General features: G+C 42.2%; 1 protein-coding gene across 1 annotated transcript in view; it reads right to left on the minus strand.

Moving 5' to 3' along the window:
* LOC145394481 (uncharacterized) overlaps positions 1 to 20,448 on the minus strand; it is a 71,519-nt gene that overhangs the window by 25,875 nt on the left and 25,196 nt on the right. The window contains exons 7-12 of the mRNA XM_080268334.1: positions 19,487 to 19,640; positions 18,735 to 18,946; positions 10,868 to 11,016; positions 8,260 to 8,360; positions 4,702 to 4,791; positions 1,369 to 1,492 (exon numbers count right to left, since the gene is read on the minus strand). Of these exons, the coding sequence (XP_080124460.1) occupies positions 1,369 to 1,492; positions 4,702 to 4,791; positions 8,260 to 8,360; positions 10,868 to 11,016; positions 18,735 to 18,946; positions 19,487 to 19,640 (830 nt within the window). The remainder of the gene's footprint in view (positions 1 to 1,368; positions 1,493 to 4,701; positions 4,792 to 8,259; positions 8,361 to 10,867; positions 11,017 to 18,734; positions 18,947 to 19,486; positions 19,641 to 20,448) is intronic.

Consider the following 20,448-nt stretch of genomic DNA (forward strand, 5'->3'; position numbering starts at 1 on the left):
TATAGTTACCTTTAAGGCTGTAATGTTAAAGCTGACAGCACGAAGATGTGAACAAACCTCCAGTTTTTGATAAGATGATAGAACACGTCTGATATTCCAGTACCGTTGCCGCTTCAACTCTGTAATCTGGGATATAAGTTGATCCCATCTAATATTAAAAGTGGTCCATCGATTACCACTGAAAATAACGGAGTTGTTTACATTTTACAGTTCTCAGTTTTTAAGACCAATTTGTGAGCGCCTGACAAGCGAACGAGCGCACTGTTAACACAGTTTCCCTCTGATACAAAATTATAAGTGGAATCTCCGATATCTAATTGCTAGAGCTGATGCCAAACAAACAGTGTTACGACGAAAATTATTTTTAAACTGGGTTTCGTAACTGAGGCTTTCACCGATTGGAAGTTAACACTGCCTTGGAAAACTTGAGATTCCAAGGGGTTCCTACTCTTTTATGGGTGAATTTTTAGTTCATAAAGAATATATTGAAAGAATATGTCACATGCAGAAAGAATTTCAACTCTACTTCAAACAAGAGCAAAGTTATTAGCTTATGCTCAGCTTGACGGTCTGGTAGGGCCGGGCCGGGTAGGGCCGGGTCTCTCATTTCCAAACTTAACTGAAGGTAAACATTGCTTGCTCCTTTCATTCGCTTGCTCGTAAACATTGCGTCTGCTCATTTTCTTTTATTTTTCCTTACCCTTGTAATAAAGTATTATTCCGTTTTTCACAAACTATTACCTGCTTTCACCAACCATATTAACGTTGTGGCACAATCACATTTCATTTCACACAGTTATGGCTGTCAGTTTCATCCACTGCCCTTCCTTCACAGCACATCCTTCCGTCCTTTCTCACAGTCTCTTCTCCCCTGTAGTCTCGCTTCCTGGCTGCCTGTTTGCCGCTCTAGCTTCCTAAATTAACGATTGTTTATCTGCCCCTAAGATGCATGAATAACTGTTTACCTGCCTTCCTGTCAACGTACCTGTCTGCCTACCTCCCCACCTGCCTGCCTTCCTGCTTACTCGTACCTACCTTCGTCTGCCTGCCAACGTGCCAGCCGACAATCTGCCTACCTGTCTTCTTCTCTGCCGGTTTACCTGTCTGCCAGCCTATGTACCTACTTACGCGCTTACTTTGGTTTCTCACTGCCTCCCAGCCTGTTTACCTTTCAACCTTTATGCTTGTCAACCTCTTTGCTTTGTCAGCCTACCTGCCTGGTTGTCTTTAACTCTTTTTCTACTTGTTTGTCTTTTCTCTTTTTCTGTCCACATGCCTATCTGTCTACCAACCTTCCTACCTATCTTCTCAGTCCGGGTGTCTGCTTGTCTGCCTGTCTGTCTAGCTGTCTTCACCTGTCTGCCTCACCGTTTCGTTTGGGCAGCCCCGAGACAACCATGTAGGCGTCCCCAATGGTCTCCACCTTGTAGACATCGTACTTCTCCAGGCGTGAATCGAACACCTTATACTGGGCGTTGAGTAGGGACACAATCTGCAAAGAAGAGACCCGCGGTGAGCTGCAGGTGGAGAGAGGCAAGGGAGGATGAAAGTGCATGGGAAGAATGGACTAAAAAATAAAGTGAGATGAACGAAAGGATGAAGGTGGAGGGAAGGATGGAGTAAAAATAATGCGAGAGAAAAGAGAGAATGTAGGTGAAAGGAAGAATGCAGTAATAATATTAATGAGGCAAGAAAAGGAAGATGGAAATGGAGGGAAGAATGAAATACAATATATAATGCGAGTTGAAGGACAGGATGATGATGGAGGGAAGAATGTAGTAAAAACACACACGTTTCTCAACAAAATGACCTGCATCGCGGCATAAACTAGTCAAGGGGGAAGGGGTGGGTAAAGAAACGGGCATGGCAAAGCAAAACAGTGAATGTGATGAACATAAATATTGTTGGGGCAGGAAAATATACCCTGTGAAAATGGGAGATGTAGCATTAGTAGGCCGAGTGAAATGAAGATACATTTTAAAACAACCTTCAAAAAAGTATGTTCTGATGGGTAGGGTGGGGGTGGGGGGAGGGTTAAGAAATGGAAATGGGAAGAACTGTATGGATGGAAGTATCCTAAATTGTTGGGATGGGTGGGGGTTGGCGATTAGAGTTGGCCCTGTAGAAACAATTGCTTTATCATTTACAGTGATTTTTTTTCTCCAGCAAACAGAAGATAACCTCACACGGCTTTCCTCAGCTTTGCATCAGGATGAAAGGAAAGAGGAAGGAGAAATGAGAATGGTAGAATTAAGGGAAGGCAACAGTCTGCTAAGATGTGAAGAAGAATGTGGTGAGCTACAGGGAATGAGATAGAAGAACGCCTGAAGATGGGAAAGAACTGAGCAAAACTAATGAGAGGAGAGAGTCGAACACCTTAAGCAGCAACGATATCTGTGATGAACGGGCGAATGGCAAGAAGGGAGGAGGCAGAGGTAGAAAAGGGTTAAGGTGGAAATCGAAAACTGAGTAAAAACTGAGAGAGAGAGAGAGAGAGAGAGAGAGAGAGAGAGAGAGAGAGAGAGAGAGAGAGAGAGAGAGAGAAGAAAAAAAGGTGGAGGGAAAATTGAAGTAAATGTAATCAGAGTGAGGTAAGGAAGAATCGAAAAGAAGCAATAATGAGATAGAACGTATTTGCGATGCAAGAAATAACGAATTGGAGAGGGAGTGAAGTAAGATAAAAAAATAAATAAATAAATAAGAAGTAATGGGGTGCGGGGCGACGAGCGAGAACTGAGGTCCAATGCCAGTCGAGTCGGAAAAAGACTAGACTCAGCTGGGATATGAAGGAACGGTGAGGCAAACAAACAAAGACATTGTGTGGGTCAGAGTGGTTTTATTTTTTCTGCAAGCTTTATACCCAAGTATGTAAAATCTGTTAATTCAGAAGATAAAAATTTTCCGGCCTGGCTAGAACTCCTTTAGGTATGATAAATGAGGAACATTCAAATCTGGTCCAAAATGTTCTACCTTCAAAGCGAACACATTCCTAGGATGTGGACAAAACTCTTATATGAACATTTCCAGTCTGTGAAATCAAGACACCTATGCTATTCAGTTCGCGCACTTTCAGGTCATATTCACTTTGATCTGTGCACCTCAGTCTCGTCACTAGAAGCGAATCAGTCCCCCCGCGATAAACTTAGTCATCCAGAAAAGGTTATTTTTTAGTTTAAAAAAAGAGGAGCAAATAGAGAAAACTTTAATACATTCAGGTCTGTTAGAAAAATATCAGTTGCTAGGACTGTGAAATTCTTTTTCTAGCATCGAAATAGTTTACCTGGGAACGCAGCATTCTGCTAAGATATGATTAACACTTCTGCAAGAGATGTTTCTCGTAAGCCTCGTGGTAACAAAACCATAAATGATTCGCTGCTCTGAGGTTAACAGAGATTGCCTGCAACCTCTTAATTAAGAGGGATCCTTCGTAATGTGCATTATATCGTCTGATGATACAGAAACTGCAGAGACAATATCCCTTTGAGCCGACAGGTGCATCTGGTGACGAAATATACCAGCCATGTCAAGATGATAAGAAGCAGAGTACTCATTGTAAAAAAAAAAAAAAATGATAATCGATAAGCTAAATGTGCTTATCATCTGACCGGACAACTGAGTGTTGGTTCTGATTACGTAATGATACCTAATGACCACAGCTTTGGAGTCATAGTTCCCAAACCAGTATTTCTCTTAATATACCCCGCTGCATATAGATAGACGGTTTCTTGATGCCCAGCAATACTCCAGTGCGTCAATAAATGCTATTATACACACTAATAGAGGCACACCCTTTTTAACCTTTCGGTATTTTACAATGTTCAATCTCATTCTTTACTGGTATAATATTTTAGTTCGGGTGTTTTCATGGTGAGATGAGACTTACATAAGAGCTATGAAAAAACAATAACACTCATATTCTGAAATCTATCTGGCCTTATAAAAACAAGATCGATTCCTCTGTCATGTGGTCAGATCAATCTATTTCTAAGTCACTCGACAACTACTTCAGACGACCAGTGTTTTTGTATCTTTGATAATCAATCGCTCCCTCTTTCTCAGATCCCCTCATTAGTAATCTTGGCAAAACAGTGATACATGGGTTAGCGCGGCCAGCTCAAAACAGGAAGAACCTGGGTTCAGCTTTCGTGCCCGTCAAACTCTTAGACAAAATTTATTTCTCCTTTTTCTTCCTTCGCCCAGGAGTTCAGGAGAAGACTTGGATGTATAATTGATCTTCTGGATCATATTAAGAGGGAGATTTAAGACCACATTTTTTTTTTTTTGCTTGAATGACCGACGTGCTGCCGATGATTAATACTGTAAACCACCTTCTCTCCCCTTTTTTTTTATACTGTCTCACCTAATACGCAAAATCTTCATCAAGTTATTAAGCACCTTGTTTCGGTCTGTTATTTCATCATTACGCTGCATAATTCATAATACAGCTATTTCTCCGTCATATATTACCACGAATTATTATTATTATTATTAATTATTATTATTATTATTATTATTATTATTATTATTATTGTTATTGTTATTGTTATTATTATTATTATTATTATTATTATTATTATTATTATTATTATTATTATTCTGCTGACAAGCATCCCATTTTCTCCATTTCGTCGCTCACATTAAATCAAAATTAAATAAGTATTACAGTCATTTTCAAGTAATGCTCTCTCTCTCTCTCATTACCTGTATGGGTGAGCTGTCTGCACACAACTCCTCGAAGCCCACGATGTCACTGAAGTAGACGGTGGCGCTCTCAAAGCTCTCAGCTGGCACCTGCAGTTGGTGGGACAAAGAAAATTTTAGTAGCATTTAATCCTTTCATTGTCTGGACGTGTCTGCATATTATTACAGCTGACACCAGATTATTTCGTCTCGTGGCCAGGGCAGCTCTATCCTTTCTAGTGAAGGTGACTGTCTTTACCTGAGCCAACACCAGGAGCCTCAGAGTGTTAATACTGGTACCATCTATATTTTCATGAACGAGATATCTTTAGTATTATATCCCAGCTAATCTCCAAAGAAGTCGAGAGCTTTCGCTGGTTGGGACAGGGAATGAGTTCTCTTTCCAATCGTTTGTTTGTTTGCCCGCGCATTACCGGATGCAATCGTGGACCGATTCTGAAGGCTGAGATATCAAATGGATCCTGTCCAGCTGGCAGTGTGTCCTCGTCGCCAGTTATGGTTAACCGCAACTTAACAGTCACCAGTGAAATGAGAAATCCATAAAACAAACTTCTTTATTATCATAGTAATAGCATGATAGTCCTAATTTGAAAGAACTAGCAAAATGCAATAATTTACGCATTCATCACGATTTTGATACAGCTCATCGGAAAATGGCAAATTGCAAAAAGCAATATGTACCAGTGTAGGTACCTCATTAGATGTTATGGAAAAACGACAAGAAGTGCAAGTTACTGTAATCATCGAATACCTTCTCCTTGATAGCACAGGGTGAAAGGATGACTGTGTGTAGCATAATGGTTGCAAAACCTAACATCAGTGCTTAACAAAGAATCTGCTGCACCCAGAAAGGAAGTTATGAACCTTCGTTTTTGGAATCCTTACACAGTTACATGTATTTAATGTTCGTTTCTTGGGATGAAGGATAGTCCATCAGATTATAATTAGTTAGATCACTTATAGAAGGAGTTGGTTATCAAGGAAAGAAGGGTTACATTAAGGTGTTAGTTTTCGTAATGAAAAGTCAAGGAATGACAGGACATGGTGAGGTAAAGAATTTTTCTTACGGTAGATTAATTTTCGGTTAGGTAGGTTAGGTCTATTGGTTAGGTTAGGTTGGGTATGATTAGTTAGGATAGGAATATGCGATGATGGTGATGTCGGTGTGGGTTAGTTTATATTAGTGGGTTTAAGCTGTTCGTTTAACGAATTAGTGTGTTGGGTTAGATAAAGATAGATATTTAGATATTAATAACAGCGAGGGCAATATAAAATTAGGCTACATCAGGTAACGTTAAGGAGGGGGTAGATTAGGTCTGGTTTGATTAATGTTGGACTGTGTTTGATTAAATCACATAAGATTTTATTATTGGAGGACGTTGCAGGGTGAAGTTAGGTAATCGCTACCGCCGTACCAACACACTGGAAGGACACAAGTCAAGAGTGAGAGTGAGAGCAGTGGAAATGAGTTATTTAAGAGGAGCCTGTGGAGCCACATGGAGAGACAGGCTGACGAATGAGGATATAAAGGAGCATTGTGGTGTTAATGTGGATGTGATAGGAAGCGTTATGAGGAACATACTGAGGTGGTTTGGCCATGTGGAGAGGATGGAGGGTGAAAGACTGACGAAGAGAGTGTATGTGAGTGAGGTGGAGGGGGAAAGAGGGAGGGGGAGGCCGAGGATGAGATGGAGGGATGGGGTGGAGAGGTATATGAGAGAGGGGTGTGTGAGTTGGGAGCAGGGGAGTGAAATGGCGGGGGACAGGGCGACTTGGAGGCGATTTGTTTGTGGCCACCCCAAACGGGACTGAGGCGTCTGGCAATAGATAGATAGATAGATTATCCTAAATCGTGTACATGTTGCAATTCAGTGTACTCTATGTATGAATAGCATATCGTCGGCCTATGTTCCACAGTTTCATTATATATCCGAAAATATTACACTTAACATTACGCTTTCCTTTATAATGATATTATTAAAAAAAAAAATTCTTCTGTGCACATGTTGTCATTTTATCGGTTAAACTGCAAGTATCTGGTAGGTTATTGGGACAACTGCCCCCTGGACAAGTGCCCCCTGGACAATCGCCCCAGTAGGACAACCCGGACAACAGCTCCCCGGACAATTGCCTCCCGCTTAAGGTTAGGTTAGGTTAGACACTTGCGACCATTTATACAGTGAATCGGGTGATATTTAGCGGAGGCAACTGTCCTGGGGGCGGTTGTCCGGGGGGCGTTGTCCTACGGGGGTGATTGTCCATGGGGCAGTTGTCCAGGGAGCAATTGACCAGGGGGCAGTTGTCCTAGAACCATTAGGCAGAACCCATTTTCTTTCCTCTCAAACGCCATCCATCTTGCATCTACTTTCGCTTTTACCACTAACTTCTTATACTGTACCGGTAGAGGAGGAACGACAATACGTGGTAGTCTGTGACTTGCCAAAGTATTGCATCTAATCTTGCACAGTGATAATCCTGGGCGTTCTGAGCATATCTAACACGTCGATATAAGTATACTGATCAGTAGGCTGCACGTTTGAATGTAACCCTCAGGATGGTGTGATTGCTAAATAGAGTAATGAGGATATGTTTCGGAGTAAGGCTTTTGGCAGTGTGGTAAGGATAACACGTGATTTCTCAGTGGCTGCAGCTGACTGCTGTAGCCTCAATGATGTCTAGCATAAATAGGACTTGTCACAAATGACTGGGAAACACAGGTTATTTTGGCACGGTAAGGCAGTGTTCTTATAACTATACTGCCAGTGAATTATGTGATTTTCCGATAATAAAGTAATAAATAAATAATACAAATTTAGTAAAGAAAAGTCATTCCCAGCATACCAATTAGACTCTACGATGAAGCAGGAGAGCAGGCTTTATCCTGAGGAGTTAGGCCATACATTGCTGGTAGTGTCTGTCATCCTTCGTCCCAGTGACTGGGATATGTCGTATACGGAAGACGAGCAGGATATGACCAGGCCCAGTGAGTAGTTAGCCTGCAGTCACTGCAACCGTCCATTATCGTAATGGATTTAGTATGGGGACGCCAAGTAAAAAAAAAAAAAAGAATGCGCGTTTTTCAGGAAACGCTCAAAAGCTTCTTTGTACTTTCACTTAACTGATTTTATTATCACTTTTTTAACATTCAGTAGCCTTCTTTTCCACCCATTTTGGGTTTCTCATTGGGGTGCCTTTTTATTATTATTTTTTTTTTTTTACGTGCTCTATCGAGCTCTTTGTTTTCCATGGTGGAATCATAATTACTACTTTTTACATATTTGTGAATTCCAAGTATTTACCACGCTAAGTTTGATGGATCAAATTTTCCTCCTTGTCCGTCATCTTGACCTGTTTCAGTTAGGTCAAATGAAGATTCTTGGTGTCCTGGCCAGCTGTAGTATATACTTAACTTTTCACTAAACCTGCACCAGGTTGAAGGAAACTTACAAGAGATGCTCTGTGTGTGTGTGTGTCTGTCTGTCTGTCTGTTTGTCTCTGTCTGTCTGTCTGTCTGTCTGTCTGTCTCTCTCTCTCTCTCTCTCTCTCTCTCTCTCTTACCTGTTTTTTCTGCTTTAACTGCTTAGCGACCACGACGGGAAGCATCTGATACAAGAGACGGTCGCTTCTCTTTTTCTCCGTCTTCAACTGACCCATCTTGACTGACAACGTGTCGGAGAACAACTGGAAATAAGTATTACTTAGTTATATATATATATATATATATATATATATATATATATATATATATATATATATATATATATATATTCATATATTCATATATATATTCATATATATATTCATATATATATATATATATATATATATATATATATATATATATATATATATATATATATATATATATACACAAAATGCACAAAATGCCACAGCCACAGTTCCTTGGGCAGATTCACAGACCTTACTGGGGCAAAGGACAGGTCACTGAGATTAGAATGTTTTTGATGGAGTCCAATAGAATAAGACGAGAGAGAGATGACAGAGTAAAAGGAGGGATCAGTAGCAAGGGACGGTCAGGTTGGTCAGAATTAACTTCAGGGCAAGCAGGGATACGGATATGGTGCTGTAGAAACTGTTCGAGTATATTTAGGATAGGAAAGAAGTTACTAGTTTCTGCCGGTGGGTGTATGAACGGAGAGGTGAGCCTAAGGTAGTGGTAAATTTTCCTTGAATGGAGAGCTCATAGAAAGAAATGAAAAGAATTTGCTCCACTCGAGAAGTAAGACAATCGAAGAATTTCCGTATAGTCATTAATTAGACTTAGATGTATTAGGATTTGACAGAACAGCCATTGTCAGAATGTTCAGGATTCAGAAGATTAAATTTCGGGAAAACGAAAACAGATTAGGGTTTTACTCACAATCATGCAACAGCCACCTTAGCCTTCGAAGTTAATGTAGAGAAAGTAGGATGGGAAAGAAATATTGCATCACCAAGTGCTTCCAGCCGACTTAGCTTCAGGGAGGAAAGGGCGATGCTAAGAGAAGGATAGCTGGTGTTCAAGCAGTGGCATATCGTGCTTATTGTCACAGGTTGTGCTGCTGTACTGAATCTATAATTTGGCATGAGAATCACCAATGTAAATTATGTATAGACTGTATTTCTATACAGAGCCTAGGACAGAAAATAACATCATTTCAAGGACGTAAATTATAATTCTAAACATCATGTGTTTGTAAACACGGATTAAAAAATGGTATACAATTTTATTAAAATATAGAAATCATGTACCAGCCGTGGCTCAGTGGGTTACAGAGCTCCGCTCTGGCCGAGGGGTTGGGGGTTCGAGTCCTTCCAAGGGTCATTGCCCCAAACCTAAGTCCTCTACGCAGGGGTAACGTCTTAGCCCTTATCATAAAAAGAGCACACGGCTTAAAACTCAAAAACAAAAAAAATAATAATGATAACACGATCTTGTGCGTTTGTGCACTACCTCCCTCTTCCGCATCTGGTAAATTACTAGGTCTGACCAGAATAGGGTTGCTACTTCGTGGTTTGTCATGATAATTGAATCCAACTTTCAGTTTCTGTTTTTCATTAAAAAGAAAGAAGATAAACTTATTACACACAGTTTTAATTCCCACTTTAGGTAGCAGGATTATTATAGCAAATATTATAATGTTTGAAATAACGAATTCTGTGCATCATAATATACATACAACTTCTTTCCATGAAACTGGGTATTGTGAGTTTTGGTGTGACCAAGCACCTAGAGCCTAGTTTTCGTCGATCACATCTTAGCTCCACCATCCGCTCAGTGCAATATCTTGATACTACTACAGAACATCTGCCACAAAATTTCATTGTAAAAAATACCGGTAGTTTCTAGACAGCATTAATTATATTACTGGGTGAACTTAATACAGTATTCTTGATGAACTTTGTCTTTTTGGGGTCAACACAGTACAGCTACCACACCCAAAGTCCTTGTGTTCTACTCGAGCAATACTGAGAGAAAAGTCAGGAATGTTGTAGAGCTTGATAGAAAAGCATCAGACAGTGATAAAGATCTTGTTTGGTCGTTCCGAATGTGGGAATGAAGTATGGATGGTTATGCTTATAGACCCCCCCCCCCGCAAACTAATAGGCTGGCTGGTAGATAGCTTTTTTTTTTTTTTTTTAAGTGATAATATGCATGTAATTTGGAAGAAACACATACCGGTAGATAATAATGTTTGAAAGAGTATGCTTGACTACTTTCATGATACTGAAACAGCAGAAAAGGTCCACAAAGAAAGTCAGGATTGCAAGGGTCAATGAAACCGGAACGTTGCCACTCCCTGTCTTCCTTTTTTTCCATCCACTTCAGTAGTAAAACTGTTGAGTCTATGCTGCAGCTTCCGCCATGGCTTGTCTCTGCCATTTCACCCTTTCCTTCCCTATCACAACTAGTCATCTCCACTCCATGTAAACCTCCACCAGCCGAGTGTTCCGTAACTACCACCGTCATTCCTAAAATTCTGAGGTTTTTCTGTATGAATATCATTCTCTCTCTTACTTCATCAGAATCTTATTGTCTCTCGATTTGCCACTTTACTGCTTCATCAGTGTTTGTTCTCTTGATTTCTTCACACTGTTCACTTCCATTGAGAACAGTTTCTAATCTGGAGTTCTCTCTCTCTCTCTCTCTCTCTCTCTCTCCTACTATGTGTAATTTGTGTCACCTGGACCATGTGTGTAGCTTTCCTGACGAGCAGCACTATGACGGGTGAAATGGACAGCACCAGCACCAAGATGGCGATGCTCACAGCCTCCTCACTGTCAGCCACCGTCAGCTGCTCCTGAACCGTCGTCCTGCGGGGCACAACCACGCGTGACATTTTAACGAATATTTTTGACTACAAGTAGGAGGGGATGTGGAATGACTGTGAGTAACAGAGGTGGCAAAGTAGCTCTCAGCAGGGGCGAGGCATGGGAAACATACTGGGAATCTGGAAAAAAAATAATACAAGATAACACTGTAGACAAATAAAATATGAAAACTTAAATAGATTTACTGTCGATACAAATGCCTGGCAAGCGAAGACCGGGTTTAACTACATGAAGAAGAGGAAGAAGAAGTAGCAGATCAATAAACAGATAAGCGGGCAATAGAATGATGACTGACTTGCATAAAGAGTGGAAGCTAAAGAACTCGCCCTAATCAGTTAGGAAATTGACAACGAACTCGATGAAAGGTAACAAACACTTTCTTCTGTTCCTAAATAACAGCAACAGTCAATCCATCTACTATCTTTCGAGATATATTGACCAAAAGGCTAAGCTAGTTTACAACCTGTGTTATTCAATTACTTGTGCCATCGTATTCAATAGCTCCTTTACCATGGAATTATATACTTATCCGCAGATAGTGGTTGTGACAAGTAAAGATAAATTCAGTTAAATGTAACAGATGAGCTGTTGTATCAGTATTACTTCTATTGCCACCTAACCAGCTACAAAGATGTCCTGGTGCCTTCCCCGACCCTTGCAATTTCCAAACAGGTTTATTCAGTTCAGGATAAACTTTTCGTATAGCAAAGGTTAGATATGGCCTACATTAACTTCTAAGTGGGATGCCTCCCCTTAGGTGAATAAAATCGTGTAGAGGGGAAGCAGAATACACTAAAATAATAAGTCATATTTGTGAGGTGAAAATCTATCCTACTCAGCCATATCAAATAGTTATAGACTCCTTAATTATCTCATTTTCCTCACCTCAGTTCCCTTTGCAAGTCATCTCTATCATCCCTGCCATTTACCCATTTCTACTGTATATCTCAGCCTTAATACCTTATCTAATGACTTGCATCATACTTTCCTTTTAAACAGTGAACTGCAGGAAGAATCTAACCTATTTGGAGCAGGCGGTGGTAGAATCGGTAAAGGGGCAGCCTGCAGTCCTAACGGACCCAGTTTCGAATCCCGGCTGGGGCAGGGAACAGTTTAGGGATTTAAATGTCATAAAAAAGCAGACTTTTTTGATCTACCAGATGACCGGCCGACATGTCATAAAAGTACCCCCACTAATCCAGCACACCAGTCCTGTATGTTACAGCCATAGCATGTATTCAATATGGATGGTGGGTGTTAGCGCCGAAGTGGTGACATGTGGAGATGTAGTAGGACTAATGGGCCCCAAAGAGGACTACTGGGACTTGGAGAGAGGCCCTGAAGCCTTTGCTCAGAGTCGGACACGTACAAAAAGTAAATAAAATTATTCAAGAAGTCCTACAGATTACTCAAAGATCCTCCGCCTCAGCCACCTGCTATAAGGGATAATGTTAGCCAGCCTGCCAAAGTTGCATCACAGATTACTTCCTCCTGCATTTAATTTATTTATTTATCATTTATTTATTTTGGATTTTAAATGCATTGCAAGATTTGTCCAAGTATACAGAATGAGGCACAGACTTCAGCCTATGATGCTATGCCAACCTATTTCATTGTCCCCTCCCCTTAATCCTAGTATGCTAACGTCGGGTAAACTTCCCCCAGCGTCTTATCTTTTCCGTACTTACCGCATGATAAGGAAGGGTACGCAGCTGTCCTTCCACAAGTACTCAGGCCATCCGAGCCTCTTGCCATGATAGGTAGTGCACCTTTTCTCTCTCCCATATTTCCCCTTGTTTGGGGGGATAGAAGGGAATTGTACCCAACGCTAGCAATGCAGGCAATATTTTTTTTCCCATGACATTTTCAAGCCAGGATGATTTGTAAGAGAAGTGACACACCCAGCTTGAATCTCCAGGGACCAATAATAATCTTGACCAAAGCTAATGTCCTTTGGGGCAATATTTACTGTGTTATAGATTTGAAGAATAATGGTCCTTTTTTTTTTTTTTGGCTTTTTTGTTAAATCACATGTAACTTTATTTTTTTATTATGTGTGTGTGTGTGTGTGTGTTTTTTGCATGTAAAGGAAGTGTGAGGGTTGTGTTTTCATACCGTGTTTTCGGATTAAAAAAGGTTGAGCGTTAGAATTTTTAATTAATTTCCTAAAATTGGATCAAACTCACCCATGGTTAGCAGTAACGTTTCAAGGCTGACGTTAGCATTCTAGGATGAAAAAAGAAAAAAGAAAACTGTTTCATCCACTCCTTGTGTCTTCTAGGCAGACAATAGCCGCCAAACTCTCACGCTCCCTTCAAGAGACGACCCATAGCCGTGCCCCAGTGTCTCCTTAAAGAGAGGCCCGCAGCAGAGATTCACTGCATAGATCACTGACCAAACACAGTAGCATCTTCCGAATGCCAGGCTTCTGAAAACTCCTAACGACTTTCAGCACTACCCATCAAGCTCTACAGAGCATTTCAGCAGCTACCATTTTTCGGGATTCCTTGTTGCTGACATGCAGAGTTTGTGTGGAAGTATACCCACATCACTGTTGACCGCACTCTGAGCTAGGCTGGAGACTCCTTATGGCCCCTCTCTTACGCTAAGAAACAGACAGGAGCACCTTGTCAGCCAAGAGTATTAGACACAGCAGAGAAGCCTTCTGCATCAGAAGGAAAGTGACCGACTTGGCCATTATTACTGTGCTCCGCTATGGGCTGGATATTCTTTAATGCGAGGAAGAAGGGACCAAAGACTAGAGACCACCATAATTATAGCCTCCAAGAAAAATAGAGAGCCAAATTCCAGATGCCTCAAGGCTACGCTCGTATATACTGAAATATATGGTAAAGCTTCTCATCAGCCAGAAGTAACGGTACCAGCAAAACATTCCTGTATAAAGCAAGCATTAAATTATTCATTCATTCACTGCACCCATTCAAGTATGTAAGGAGAGTTAGGTGCATGTCAGCCCATCAAACTCTAAATTCCTTTAATGTTTACATCACTAGGGACAACTTGGGTGTTTGTCTCAGCCAGACCCCACATTCTAATAATTTATATTCCCATTTTTTTTTTTTTTTAATGCGAGGAAGAAGGAACCAAAGGCCATGAGCCCGCAGTAGCAGTTCCCTCCAAGAGAAAAACAAAACACAATAGAGAGCCAAATTCAAGATCCGATCATTTTGAGATGCCTGGACACACTGCGTTTGAAAGACTGGAGATCATAGGCAGCAGGAAATACAGACAGAGGGAGACAGTTCCAGAGTTGACCTGTTGCATAAATGAAAGACTGGGAATAACGGTTAACTCTTGCATTAGAGAGTTGGACAGAAAAGGGATGACAGTTTGCTGTTAGACAGGTGCTACGCGCCTGTCGTACAGGTGGAGGAATGCAAGCAGACAGTTCAGAGGAGCAGTGACCATTAAAGTAGCAATAGAAAAGAGATAAAGATGCAGCAGTGCGGTGAAGAGACAGAGGTTGAGGGGAGTCAGTAAGAGGAGGAGAGTTAATGAGACGAAAAGCCTTTGACTCCACCCTATTGAGAAGAGCTGTATGTGGGGAGCCTCCCCACACCTGAGAGTTGTACTCCACACTGGGGCGGATAAAACCCCTCTATAGAGTCAACAATTGAGCAGGGGTAAAGACAGAGCGGAGTCGGCTTAGCACACCCAATCTCTTGGAAGCAGATTTTACAAGAGATGTAATATGATCTTTCCAAGATAAGTCCCGAGTAAATGAAACCCCAAGCATGTTCAAGGATGATGCAGGATTAAGCTGAATATTATTAAACATTAGTGGGTATACCTGTGGAAGATTTTGTCGGGTTGATAGGTGTAAGAACTGAGTCTTAGATGCATTAAAAACAACCATATTATTTTTACCCCAGTCAGAGATACGAGCCAAGTCAGACATTAGGTGTGCCATAACCTCATCCCTTGCTTGTTGAAGTAACTGTTGAGATGGGCGTTGTGGGAACCGAATGGAAAGGTGTAGGGTGGAGTCATCAGTGTATGAGTGGATAGGGTTAGATGTACAGCTTAGAAGATCATTTATGAATAAAAGGAGGAGAGTTGGTGATAGGACAGAGCCCTGAGGAACACCACTGTTGATAGATCTAGGAGAAGAACGATGGCAGTCTACAACAGCGGCTATAGAACGACCAGAAAGGAAGCTAGCGATGAAGGCACAGATAGAAGGATAGAAACCGTAGGAGGGCAGCTTGGAAATTAAAGATTTATGCCAGACTCGATCGAAAGCCTTTGAGATGTCAAGTGCAATGGCAAAGCTTTCGCCAAAGTCCCGAAAGGACGATGACCAGGAGTCTGAAAGGTAGGTGAGAAGATCGCCAGCGGAGCGTCCCTGACGGAACTCGTACTGACGATCGGACAGAAGGTTGTGATAGGAAAGATGCCTTAAAATTTTTCTATTAAGAATTGACTCGAAAACTTTTGAAATACAGGACGTTAAAACAATTGGACGATAGTTGGAGGGTTGGGAGTGGTCACCCTTCTTTGGGACTGGCTGAATGAGAGCAAACTTCCCGCAAGAAGGAAAGGTACAAGTTGACAGACAAAGGCGAAAGAGTTTGCCTAGGCAGGGTGTAAGCACAGAAGCACAGTTCTTGAGAACAACAGGAGAGACCCCATCAGGCCCATATGCCTTGTTAGTATTGAGGCCAGTGATGGCAGTAAATACATCAGCTGAAGAAATTTTAATGTCAGCCATGAGGAAGTCAGAGGGGGGAAGAGATGGAGGAACAGCACTGGAATCGTCTAAGGTGGTATTGGAGGAGAAAGACTGTGCGAAGAGATCTGCTTTATCAGTAGAAGAAATAGCTATAGAACCAGAGTAGAAAAGAGGAGGGAAGGATGATGAGGTAAAGTTGTTAGAAAGATTTTTGGCAAGGTGCCAGAAGGATCGGGAAGAATTCGAGTTGGAGAGTTGAGAGCATTTAGTATGGATGAAATTATTTTTAGCAGAGTGAAGAACAGATTTAGCACGATTCCGGACAGAAACGTAAAGATGATGTGACTCAGTGGTGGGTTGGCTCCGGTACCTTTTGTAGGCCCTCTCCTTGTTGCGGACAGCATTAGAACAAGCGTGATTAAACCAAGCGTGATTAAACCAAGGCTTTCTTGCGTTAGTCAAAGGATATGAGAAAGGAATGTATGCTTCCATACCCGAGAGAATAACCTCCGTAATGCGCAAGGCACATTCAGATGGCTCACGGCCATGGAAGCAATAATCATTCCAGGGAAAATCAAAGAAGTACTGCCTGAGGGCCTCCCAGTCCGCAGCTCCAAAATGCCACAGATGACGTTTCCCTGGAGGGTCCACAGTCTGTACCGGAGTGATAGGACAGGTTAAGGTGATAAGGTTGTGATTGGAGGAGCCCAACGGAGAGAAAATAATAACAGAGTAAGCAGAAGGATTAGTTGTGAGGAAGAGGTCAAGTATGTTGGAGCTCTCTCCAAGGTGGTCAGGGATACGGGTTGGGTGCTGTACAAGCTGCTCTAGGTCATTAAGGATAGAAAAGATGTAGGCTTGTTCACCAGGTGGATCAGTGAAAGGAGAGGAGAGCCAAAGGTGGTGGTGAACATTGAAATCTCCTAGAATGGAGATTTCTGAGAAAGGAGAAATGGATAGAATGTGTTCCATCGTAGAAGTAAGATAGTCGAAGAATTTTTGATAGTCAGTAGAATTAGGGGATAAGTAAACAACACAGATATACTTAGTCAGAGAATGACAGGAAAGCCGAAGCCAGAGTATAAAGAATTCAGAAGAATCGAGTTCAGGAACACGAGAGCAAGATCAGTCGTTGCGTATATATACACAACAGCCACCTTTGGCTTTGAAATGAGTATAGAGAAAGTAGGAGGATACAGAAAAGGGTTTGCTGTCAGTTGCCTCAGACAGCTGAGTCTCAGTTAGAAAAAGAAGGTGAGGTTTAGAGGAGGAGAGGTGGTGCTGAACAGAGCGAAAGTTAGAGGAAAGGCCGCGAATGTTGCAGAAATGAAGAAGAAGTGAGTCTGACAGTGGTTCCAGGCACCTCGAGTCGTCACTGGGAGAGGGGCGGATGGTGGGGGCATTTATGGTCCCCCCCCCGGGGACTCCGAGGCTTGGTGAAGAGACGCCATAATTTTTTACATTTTGGAAAGGGAAGTGTAGTGTGTACTGTGCATGTAGTTTGGTGTAGATAGAGAAATTTGTACTGGAGAGCATGCTGGCCTACTCTCTGTGTAACTGAGACACTGAAAAAGTTCAGCAAAGGGGGATGGTCAGGAACTAGTCCTGAGGGCTGATGAAACGGGAGCTCCAGCACTCCCTGTCATCAGCTTTCCATCCACCTCGGGAGTACTGCCCTGCTCGACTGGTGCTACAGTCGACTGATGCTACAGCATTTACGTATATGCTGCTCATTTACTTAGTAAAGGTGGAATGATGGTGGAACCAGAAACTAACTCGATCGACAACCATTCCCAGATTCAAATGCAAGGCTCATCACGGGACATATAGGCAAGGGTTCCCTTACCCAGTCTGTTCATTACACGGAGTTAAATAGAGGAATCTGGATCAGAAGTAAACGGACTGAAAGAATACCTCGTATTTCGTTGTTCCTAGTATCAGTCTTTGGGTTTATGATAGCTCACTACTCCAGCATTTGAGTGTTTCTCTGAATTTCATATCCTTACCATCTATATCTTAATGCGTCCTTTCCCTTCCTACCGACTTCCACCCAGAAAAGATTTCGTATCCTATCTTCTTTAGGCCCGAATGTCAAAGAGTTGCAAAGCTCCAAACGTTTTAAAAGCATGTCTTCCTTATCACTCACCCTTAAGGTACTTCAACCTCATGTTTTCAAATATTTTTGCACAGTACATTCACGGTCATGAATTCCCCTAATATTCCACAGTATACTTCACACATACAGGGTGTCGGCCACTTTTCTTCCAGGCATATGAAGTCAACAAGTGTCATGTAACAGAATACAAATATTAAACCTGACCTCAGCTTAGAAACATTAGCCAGCAGATGACAGTGAAAAGTCCTGTAGAAATGATGGAATATTAGACGAAATTTTGTCTCTGGGTCTGCATTTCGCTATCCATCCACCTTTATCTTGTTTATCGCTTGGGCTCCTCTCCTGATTTCTTTCTGTAGTTCGTTCGTATTATTCTTTCCTGTTACTTGCAGCCTCTTCATACTTTATCACAACAAGCTATTCATTCCGCATTGCCCGAGCTTGTCAGTTTTGTACTTCCTTAACACGTGCCTCGCCTGCCTTATCTTCTGCAGAAAGTCGAAATCGTCCCCTCTCTCCATCCCAGTCCGTATCGGCAAGAACCACTCATCCTAATTATCCTTATCACATTAGATCTACTGTTCTCGACCTTGCATAATCTAAACTTCATATCCACTTATGTTTCTCATGTTCTGAACAACTTTAGTACTGTTTCAACTAACGCCAAACGATTTTCTTTGGATCAGTAACCCATAGGAGCCTAAAAGTGTTCATACTGTCCCTATTAACTCTTTTTGCATCGGAACAATTTTAGTGGTTTATAGAAGCGAACATCAGACGAGTTTATTCATTTGAAAGTGAGTCACAGGAGCCTGAGAGAGTTAAAACTAATATAATTCCTGTCACTTCCAGGAATGGCCCAGGTAGTGAAAATATTAATCGTGTGACTACCTGATTTCCGACTGCAGGTCGTCTTGTGCTCTCTTCAGGTCGCCGAGAAACCTGGCCATGTAGGAGATGTAACGCTTGGCCATGTCGGAGCTGCCATTGATGTAGTCGTTCCGTCGCACCTCTCTATCCCACTCACGGATGTCCTCGAGGTAGTCTTGAGCCTCGATGTTTTTGATTTTGGCTGCACTGCTCTGGGAGAACTCGAGTGTTGTCTGGTGAGGAAGGAGTATAACTAAGTCCCATAAGTAGTTTAAATGAAAGAAAAATTTCTAGTGTGAGTGCATGGCAGTTGGGTTATTGATATGACTTTATGTCTTACAACTGTGGTTTGATTACCGGCTCAAGTCATGTGGTTGTGCAGTGGTGTTAGTTTCTGCCATACAACTGGAGCTCTGATCCATCACTCGACTATTGTCATCTTGAAAAGCACCACCACCATTAAAACCCCCACAACCTTAACCAACATCATTACAATAACCACAACCACCAACGCTGCACTCTAAAACCCCAACCATCAAAGACACTATCACAACCTCAGTCATCGCCACAACTGCAGCCACTACCACAACCACTACACACACACACGATCATAACCACCACCACTGCCTCAGCCATCACAGCCACCATCACAACCTTAGCTACCACAACCAATCACAACAACATTTACAACCACTACCAACATCGCAACAACCACAAACATACACACCATCGCACACTCAACCACCACAACAAAAACTCAGCTAATCACATACCTTGATGCCAGAGTTAGCTATGGCCCAGAGCCTGACGTACTGGTAGAGTCCGATCTGGTCAATGTGTCCACGACCATAGTAATTGAGGCCGTAGATGACAGAGCGACCCATGTTCTCTATGGCGTGGATGATGCTCTTGTACGCCTCCACCAGCCTGCGATAGGGGAGAGGAGTTGAGGGGATAGTGAAACGGAGGGGAGGAGAATGAGGGAATAATGAGTGGAAAATAAGAGGAGGAACAAAGGATGAGGGAAGAGTGAGAAGACAGGGAGGAGGAAAAAGAATATGAGGGAACAGTAAGGGAGAAGGTAAAGGAGATGGGAGGGAGGATGAGGGATGACAGAGGGGAATATGATGGGGGACAGAGGGACGATGAAGGAAGGATGAGGGGATGATGAGAGGAAGGAAGAAAGGATAGGGGGAAAGTAAGGGAAAATGGAGGAGGGGAGAGATTGGAGAATGTAGGAGAAACATTAGGCAGGGGACGGAGGGTGACGGGAAGGCAAGAGGAAGGTGGGAAAAGGGACTGGATGTAGGCAAGAGGTGAGACTGAGAGAAGGTCAGGGGGAGGGAGTGGAAAAGAGGTACGAGTGCAGGGAAATTTTAGAGGATGGGAGAGTAGAGGAGAGTGAGGGGGAGAAAAGGGTGTTGTGGAAAGCTGGGGGAACAGAGGCGAGAGTGAAGGAAGATGTGCTAAGGGGAGAGGGAGGGGAGTGTAAAGGAAGGGAATGTAGGAAGACGAACAAAACTAGCAGTGAGAGGAGGGGAAAACGAGGGGAAGGGAAGTATGGAAGAGTGGTAAATCGAGAGGAAAGTGAAGGAGGAAAGAGTAATGATGATTGGAAATGAGAGGTGAGTATAGGGGGGAATGGGTGGAGAAAGAAACTAGAATAAAAAGAAAGCAGGGAAAATAGAGTGGAGAGGACAGGTGAAAGTGAGGGGAACTAAGTGACAGTTAGACA

Source organism: Coenobita brevimanus, chromosome 27 (assembly GCF_032717465.1).
Source record: "Coenobita brevimanus isolate Jiangsu-jjx chromosome 27, ASM3271746v2, whole genome shotgun sequence".
Classification (NCBI taxonomy): Eukaryota; Metazoa; Arthropoda; class Malacostraca; order Decapoda; family Coenobitidae; genus Coenobita; species Coenobita brevimanus.